General features: G+C 52.6%; 1 protein-coding gene across 17 annotated transcripts in view; it reads left to right on the forward strand.

The window, feature by feature from the left end:
- The window catches only part of ZMYND8 (zinc finger MYND-type containing 8), a 140,738-nt gene extending 134,836 nt beyond the window's left edge, over positions 1-5,902 (forward strand). For all 17 annotated transcript variants that reach the window (XM_073880304.1, XM_025875342.2, XM_073880306.1 and 14 more), the window contains one exon: positions 4,227-5,902. In XM_073880304.1, coding sequence (XP_073736405.1) covers positions 4,227-4,451 — 225 coding nt within the window. In that variant the 3' untranslated portion in view covers positions 4,452-5,902. The remainder of the gene's footprint in view (positions 1-4,226) is intronic.
- Positions 5,903-8,869: the final 2,967 nt, after the last annotated feature.

Genomic DNA, 8,869 nt, shown 5'->3' on the forward strand with positions numbered 1-8,869 from the left:
TTTTTTTTTTTTTTTTAAGATTTTATCTATTTATTTGACAGAGAGCGAGAGCAGGAACACAAGCAGGGGGAGTGGGAGAGGGAGGAGCAGGCTTCCCGCCGAGCAGGGAGCCTGATGTGGGGCTTGATTCCAGGACCCTGGGATCATGACCTGAGCTGAAGGCAGACGCTTAACGACTGAGCCACCCAGGCGCCCCTCCATGGCGTTTAAATATCCTCCTGTACTTCCAGGTTCCTTCCTTGACACCTTGCATCTCCCCCTAGAGCAGTGCTGTCCCCTAGAACATTCTGTACTGCCTGCGCTATCCCCTATGGTAGCTGCTCGCACACCTGGCCGCTGAGGAGCAGAAGTTACCATTTTCTTTTACTTTATTTAAGTAGCATCGCGTAGCTAGTGGCTACCGTGTTGAACAGCACAACCCACAACCTGTCTCCTCCCCAGCCCAGGTAGATGTCTGTCTAAAAGTTGTTCCATCCTGTCTCTCTTGCTTTCTTACTCCTGTGCTCTTGCCGTGTGGTCTCTGTCTCTGCGCGGTCACCATTGAGCTCTGAGCCATGAAGAACTGTGGACGTCTTGATTCTAAACGGCGTTTTGAGACCTTGTCTCACAAAGATGGGATTGGTCAGAGTCCCAGGATCTCCCCAGCAGAAGGGACCGTCTAGGCAGGTCTTGGCTAAGGAAAGAGGTGCACCCGGGGCTGAACTCAGGAAGTGTCCACATCTAGGACCTGGGACGAGGCTGGACGGGAGGCGTATTAGCAAACGGGGGGGCGGAGCACCCCGGAGCTCACTGTCAGAGATTGGAGGAAGAAAAGTATTTTCAGGCAGTGTTCCCATGACATCCCTGAGCGTAAGCAGGAGGTGCCCGGAGGCCTGGTCAGGACAGCAGACTTGCATCTTACCATTTTCCTCCGTTTCTCACAAAACGTTGTGCTGGAGGTTGTGCAAAAGCCTGTTTGCTGCCCCTTCGAATTCCTCATACGTCGTATTTCTTCCGCTGGCTCTTGCTGTTGGTGGCTGTGCGGGTGGAATCTCGCCGACGGAAGTGGGCTCTGAAACCCTGGGGACTCCTGAGCTCAGAGTGGCTCTTGGTGCTGGGCGGGTGAGGAAGAGGAGGGCACAGCCGGAGGGAGAAAGCTTTAGTAGGGGGTACGCCCTTCCTTGCTGCTTGCCTGTCTTTTAATTTTGAGATTCTAAAGCAAAACATGCATATAGTTAGAGAAAATAAAATGGTCCAGAGAAGGATCGTTCCTAGGCCCAGTCCCCACTGACGTCTCTGGTATGTACCTCCTTACGTACAGATAACGTATGTCCCTGTACTTTTGTTTCTGGAGGTTAGTTTTCCACATTGCTTGTTGACTTCCAGCTTTAGAAGATGAGAGTTGGGCTCATCGATGACCTCTCTTCTCCCCCTCGTCCCTGACGACCTGTGTCACTGTTTAGGTTGCTCTAGGGGTTCCCTGGGTCAAATACAACGTGCACTCTTTTGTTCCGGTTCTGTCCACTAGAGAAGGCGTCTCTTGTCCCCTCCCTCGGCAGCTGCCCTCCACCCTTGCCCCTCCTCCTCCAGCCGTGTCCAGCCGGCCCTCTGCTCCGCTGGGACCTCCCGTCCTCAGGGTGGAGAGCAGGTGCATCTGTCCCTAACCGCAGTTGGGTCTTCTTTGGCACCTGGCAGCCGAGCCGGAGACGTTGAGGCCGGGCTCCCGCAGTCCGGAGCTGGCTGTTTGTTGCTGAGGTGCTTGGGCTGCCGGGATTATGCGTCCATTCAGGCCCAGCTGTCCCTTCTCCTGCGGTTTCTGTTTTGCCTTTTGTCCTGCCTTCAGTTAACTGATTTCTGCACCAAGCTCTTCAGCGGACCCCTTACCCTTCATGTCATTGAAAGCCCTTTCGTATCACTAAGTTTTGGCTCCTCGGTTTCAGATGTTACTTGTTAGGATCCCGTCATCGTGGCGGAGGAGTTGGCCCCTCGATACCTCGTCTGTAGCCCCTTCCTCAGTCCTGACCAGGGCGCCTTCCTCACCCGCCCCGCCCGGCCGGTCCTCAGTCAGCCTTGGTGGTAGAGGAGTTATGATCCCCCTCAAGAATCCCGATCCCTTGGGTGATGCTCTCTGCCTCAGTTTGGTTCTGGCCCCTGTTTCCCTGGTTGAATTAGGCTGTGGGCAGAACTAGTGGTTCGGAGAATTGTGCTTTTGACGTGCTTCTGAACTTGTCGCTCACAAAGTTGCTTTTATGTCATCGGTGCACCTTTGCCGCCACCCGTCACACCGTGCTGTGTGGCCAGTGACCCCGCCCGCGGCTTAACATGCACAGTAGAAAAGCGCCAGTGCCCGTGAATGCCTCCGGTTGGAGAAGGGCTCACAGTTCTGATTACGGCGGGTTGCCTGTTGACGGACACAAGTAGCAGGTGCTTGGGTCATGGCCCCCCCGAGCTCCCTGACGGTCTCTGAGGCTGCCTGGACCAGCTCTTCGGGTCCCGGCGGGTGTGGTAAGCAGCCTGCCCATGCCCCGAGCGCCCCGGCCCAGCAGCCCGCGCCCCGGCTATCCAGCCCACAAGGGGAAGTAGGACCCTGTGTCCCCGAAGCTGCCGGGATCGTTCCTGGCCTGCAGAAGGCTCGTTGTGCGTGCGTTTCCCTTCGTGGGCGTGTCTTGTGCGTGCGTTTCCCTTTGTGGGCGTGTCTTCTGTTTTCTGACTGGTGAGGCTTGCTCTGCCCTGTGCTTCTTAGCTGTGCTTCGCAGGGCCATGGAAAACTGCAGTATGAAACGAGAGCCAGAGTGTACAGTTTGGCTTCTGGAAGGGATCATCCTTGTTGTTTTTTCAGAAAGGGTCCTAGGTTAACACCGATTCTCCCCTGCAGTGATTGGCCATACCAGCCAGAGAGCCCTGTGTCCTGTTAGCGTGAGGAGCGGGGTCCTGCAGAGACCTGGGGCTGGCTGGCCTGGCTCTGTGGTGCAGGTTCCTTCACTTGACTGCATTGTTGTCGGATTTTCTCCCGTTGGATGATGACCAGCTGACCACTCCCCAGAGACCTTCCTGAAGAACCATCCCGTGTAGGTTTCACTCAGAGGAAGAATGAGTAAGAAGAGCGGGATTTAGGACCGCAGTTCTGTCTACCGGAATACTGCCTGTTCTTTTGGTCATTGATGCAGATGGTTAAAAAGAAGTCTCTCCTGGGTGAACGCATTACTTTGGAGATTTTTATCTTTCTCTTTATTACTTATCCTCCAAAACCAGAACGCGTGACTAAACACACGCATTCCTTTTTACCAGGCGGTGAGAACCGTCATCCCCCAGCTCTGTTCTGGTCCCTTCCTCACTCATTCTCATTCTGTCTCTGAGCTTGACAGTTGGCTTCTTTCAATTAAATATTATCATCTCACCTCAAGAAATTTAAAAACGAAGTTTCACCCCGGCCTCCCTGAACTTGTCAGAAGATCAGGGTGTGATGGGGTCTTGGCGGTGTGCTGATGGGTCTCTCGCCGTCAGCCACGCCTGCCTGAGCTGAGCAGCACGACAGCTTACAGACCCCTTGTTTGGCTCTTCCTTCAACTTCCTCTTAGCTTCCACAGCCATTGTTTAGCTTCTTGTGGTCCGTGTCTCCTCAAAGCCGTCCTCGGTCTTCTCCTCTGGTTCTGTGTCCTTGGGTGACCCCCAGCCTGTGCTTGCTGGGTATCTTGTTTCTAGCTCGACTTAACCAAGCTGGCCCGCGATCCTTCTCCTCTGTGATCCTTTCCCTCAGGTGGTTTGGTTATAGTCTGTTTTTCAAGTTGTCTATAAATTGACTAAAGAAACTCCACCAATAGAAGGAAGTCAATCGAATGCCACATTTCGGCTCCCCTTTCCAGCAGCCGCGCTTGGGCACAGAAGTGTCCAAGAGGTGCTTGGTGTCGATCCGCCGTGTGGTACGGACACACGGTTTCAGGTGCCGCGTAAGGACCGCCTCCCTCGGCACCTCACTTCCTTCCTCACCAGTCTTGGTTTTCCACCACGTGGCGGCCTCCTGCTTTTCTGATCAGCTGTTGAATCCCAGAACGAGAAGTCGTTCTGCCTTTGTGCTCTGGAGATGCCCCTGCGTTGGGGAGCGGACGGTGGCTCGGGCCACGCTGCCCCGAGCAGGAGGGCAGAGGGGCGACCCGCCGAGGAGGCGCGGGCCCGGTGGTGGGGCAGTTCCGCCTCGGTGGGGCCGGCGGGAATGTTCAACCTCCCCTTCTGTTGCTCTTCTCCTGCAGACCACTCCCGGAGCAGTAAGTCTAGTTGCTGGAGCAGCAGTGACGAGAAGCGAGGACCCGCACGCTCCGAGCACAACACCAGTTCCAGTTCGAAGAGTCTCCTCCCGAAAGAGTCTCGGCTGGACACCTTCTGGGACTAGGGACAAGTCACGACACAAGCCACCCACGCCGTGGAGGAAAAAAAAACCAGACACCAGGGCAATAGGAAGCAGCAAAGAAACGTGAGACTGGAGAGCAGCCTCCTTCAGACTGGAGAGCACCAGGCGCGCGGACTTGGCCTTCGCCTTTGGCACAGAGGGCAGCCTACACTACATAGCGTCCTGCATTGGCATCGACTGAGGACTGTTGGACCCACACGAAACCTATGCTTTAGGTGTAAATGATGTACAATTTGTGGATGTCCTTGAACCTAGAATACCTTCCCCTTTTTATATTTGTATTGACTTTAACTTATAAAAAAAAAAGAAAAAGAAAAAGCATTAGAAAAAAATAAACCCAGTAACGAAAAGAATGTTTGGACGCTGGAGGAGGGCTGGTCGGTCGGCCCCTCTGTCACGGCGGCATGGAGCCCGGGCCCTGGGGTCGCTGTGGTACACAGGCCTCATCCGTGCACGCTGCGGGGGGATGCGACCCATTGGTGTTCGGGCGTCTTTACGCAGCACATCGGGACCAGGAGTTGTGGGTACATCCCATGGAGCCATCGGCCCCTTTCAGATACTACGTTCCTATGTTATACAATGCAAGCTCTCTGGACCGGAAGGCCACCTGGAGAAGCTAGTTTATTTTGTGTGGTTTCAGTGATGACTACTCCTAAAAGGGAAGAAAAAAGGCCCTTGTTTCCAGAAGACGGAAACAAGTCCCGCTCAGCTCCACCGCAGGAGAGGACAGAGGAAGCTTGAAGAGTCATAAGCTCTGAAACAAAGAGAAATCTTTTCTTTGCTTTGTGGTTCCTTTTAAACACACTCACACATACTTGGTAAGCAATGCCGTGCTTCTTGGAAGCGAGCACTCAAAGGCAAGATGCACGCAGAGGACATTTGAGTCTGGGATGAAGCATGTATGTATTATTTATACGATGGAATTTTACGTTTTTATGTAAGCATGAAACAGAGGCAGTGTGAGAGAAAGCAAGACACCGGCCGTGCTGTCACAGTACGCGCACTGTAGTACCATTTTGTATGTTGTGTAAAACAAAAAGCATTGAACAAAGCAAAAGGTGATGTATGTATATGAGAAAATTAATTGTACAATATCATTCCAGTACATTCTGTTGTACATTTTAGTCCTGTTTACTTTCTCTTCATTGTTGATAAGAGGATGCGAACCGTGTACAGTTTCCAGCTAGTTACCCATATTAGAGAAGAACTACGCAGAGAGAGTATTAGAAGAAAAAGAGAGAAAGAACATTTGTGAATTGCAGTTGTCAAAAAAAAAAAAAATAGCCTAGCTGGCCTTATTTGTGAAGCATAATTGCTTTTAGCATATGGAAGTATTTTTTCACATTTTCTTTGTATAAAATTTGTATTAAACTTAAATATCTTTTTTGATGATGGTGTTTCTTTGTGACTGAGCCAGTGGACTCACACAGTATGCTCTTTTGGGTTCCGCCCCTCCCCTGCCCCCGGTTTTTTCAGATTCTTCACCTTTTTTTAATTAAACTGTTTTTGGAAAAATGGCTTGGTCGTCCTCAAATTTGCAGTTTTCCATTGGGTCGGGATGGCCGTGTCCGGTCTGCATGACCCAGCACAGGCGGTCAAGGACATCTCCATAGGTGGTGGGCACATGATAAATAGGGGCCCCCAGTGGGCACCTTTCCTGGGAAGTCCGCTTCCTTGGAATTTATTGACAGGGACACCGCAACCAGAAGGGAAATCCTGGTCGGTCTTTGCAAGACAGTGAGTGAGAGGGGAGGGGACAGTTTTTCCGTGGCTAGGGCGGTGGGCTGGGCAGCGTGCGACCTCACCGTGGCCCGGGTACGCCCTGGTCATCTAGCTTTCGTGGGTCACAAAATATTTTGATTTTTTTTTCAATCATTTAAAAATGTACATACTATCCTCAGCTTATGGGCCAAACCAAAAGCAGAGGATGGGCTGGATTTGGCCCACAGGCCATTTGCTGACCACTGATGGGAAAGGAACAAAATGGGGATATTTTATTTTTTATATTTATTTATTTATTTTGGTGCCAAAACCCAGGAACGAACCAAAAATGGAGATTATTCAAGGGGTGAAGGTGGCTACTCTCACTGGGATTATGCTGGGGCTTCTCTCAGGAGGCGACGTTTGACCTGAGACCTGAATGAAGAGCTGGCTATGGGGACATGAAGTGGGTGAGCATCCTAGACTGGGACCAGCAGGTACAAAGGCCCTGGGGTATTCACTCTGAGCTTGACATGCTTGGAAGAGCTGCAGGGTGGCTGGTATGGCTGAGAGGAGTGGAGGTGGAGAGGGCACCGGATGTCACAGGGTCAGTGGTCCCTGGCATTCACCTGGTGGGTGTGGGCCGCCCTAATGTGAGCTGCCAGGTGCTCTTGTAGAAACAAGAGGCCCAAAGAAGTAACTAGCTCAAGGCCATGGAGCTGCTGAAAGATTCTAATTGGACTGCTATTGAATGCTTTTCCCAGTAAATGGGGCATTGTCATTTTTTTTTTTTTTAATTTTATTTGGTAGAGGGACATAGCTAGAGAGGGAACACAAGCAGGGGGAGTGGGAGAGGGAGAAGCAGACTCCCCACTGAGCAGGGAGCCTGATGTGGGGCTCAATCCCAGGACCCTGGGATCATGACCTGAGCTGAAGGCAGACGTTTAACGACTGAGCCACCCAGGCACCCCATGGACATTGTCATTTTTTGAGATAAAAATTTTTTTCAGCTTCCTCATTGGGCATGTATGTGCACCTTGCCTTCTCATGTGAAGACCACAGGGGGGCGGGGGACACAGCCCCACTTTAAGGGACGAGGCTGAGGCTGTGAGCAGGACCGCAGTATGGCCCCCTGTTCTTCCAGCTCCAGCAAGCCAGCCCCTGTCTGGCCCCAGGGCCCTTGCACTTGCTGCGCCCTTGGCCTGGCACACCCTTCTGTGGCTGGCATCTTACTCGGATTGTCTTTCAGGTGTCACCTCTGAAGCAGCCACTCCCCTCCCCCCATTGTCCTCTGTCCCAGCCTCTTACTAGTTTTCATATCCTTGAGCAAAGTTAATACATATTTATGACTTCCTCTTGTGCGTTGTACTCACAGGTGAGCTGTGTCAGGGGATGGGCGGGCTTGGAAGGACACTTGGCTCCTGGATGGGGCCGTGTTTGAGCAGGGGCAGCCTTTGAGCCTTCCTCACCATGACCCCTGCACCCACGGTCTCAGCTGCAGCCTCCCAGGGAAGGAGGCACTGGAGGAGGAAGTGGCTTTCACAGTGGTAGAGAAAGTGGTGCTTTTTAAAAAAATGTTGAATTTTACTATATATTTGACTAGGTCCATGCCTTCCATTTGGAAAGATATGGGTGTGCTCCCAGCCCCCTGGCTCTCCCAGGTCCCTCTCCTACGCACCCTTCAGTTCTGTGCATTTACAGACCTCCGCGGAGAGGCAGTTCTCTCCTGGAACATAACTGGCAGCATCTGACACACACCCTCCTGTCTTGTTTCCTTTTTTACTTAGCCTGAGGCCTGGGGCATTTTTCCAGCGCCTCTTCGTTCCCCTCTGGGTCCGTGATCCACAGCCTCCGGTGGTTGGGTCCTCAGTCTCCAACACCCATGGGAGTCCTCCAAGGCTGCACCAGAGGGTCTGTGAGCGGCCAGACAAGAGGGGGAGCACTTGGAGCTTCCAGACAGGGCTGTGGAGCCTTCCTCTCTGGCGCTAGTCCCGGTCGAGAATTTTCAGATGCCCGATGAGTCTGAATCGACAGTGGGGTCTGCCATGGTCCTTGCTACGTTTTAGGGATGGCCGGGCGCGGAGCAGGACCGGCTGCGGAGGCCCGTAATGCGATCGGGCACTCTCGCCACCTGGTGGCCCTCATCTAGGACTGCAGCCCCCAGAGTCGGAGCTGGACCACCGGAGACAGAGAGGTGGGCCAAAGCCGTTCGTTCAGGTGACAGCTGTTTACCGAACCCTCTGGACTGAGCACTGAGGACACAGCACTGAACAAAACAGGTGCGGCCTCTGCCCTCATCCATCTGACATTCCCCATGGGAAGCAATCAAACATGCGTACAATGTAATCCTAGGTGGGACAGATAATGTTGAAGGTAAATAAGCACGGTGCGCAGGGCAGGTAGACGGTGTGCTTGGGGATGGCCTCTCCAAGGAGCTGGCTACTGAGCAGAAACCTGAAGGAAGGGCTACCGAGCCCTGATGACCAGGGCATTGGTTGTTCATGCTCGCAGAACATTAGAAGCTCCTGGGAAGGTGTTTGTTTGTTTTTTTTAAATAACAAACCCGTAAATGCTAAGACCCTCCCTGCTTTCCCCCAAATAATGACATCTGACTCTCTGGGCTGGGGTTTGGGCATCCGTCATTTAAAGTTTTTCAGGTGATCCTACTGGGCAGCCAGAGCCAAGAGCTGTTAACCTCGGTTGGAAGAATGTCCCAGGTAGAAGAACAAATGTAAAAAGGCCTGAGGCCGGGACCTGGCATCTTCCAGGAAGAGAAGGACTGGT

The sequence above is a fragment of the Callorhinus ursinus genome, unplaced genomic scaffold, assembly GCF_003265705.2.
Source record: "Callorhinus ursinus isolate GAN/ISIS: 27379988/994484 unplaced genomic scaffold, GSC_fseal_2.0 scaffold38, whole genome shotgun sequence".
Taxonomy (NCBI): Eukaryota; Metazoa; Chordata; class Mammalia; order Carnivora; family Otariidae; genus Callorhinus; species Callorhinus ursinus.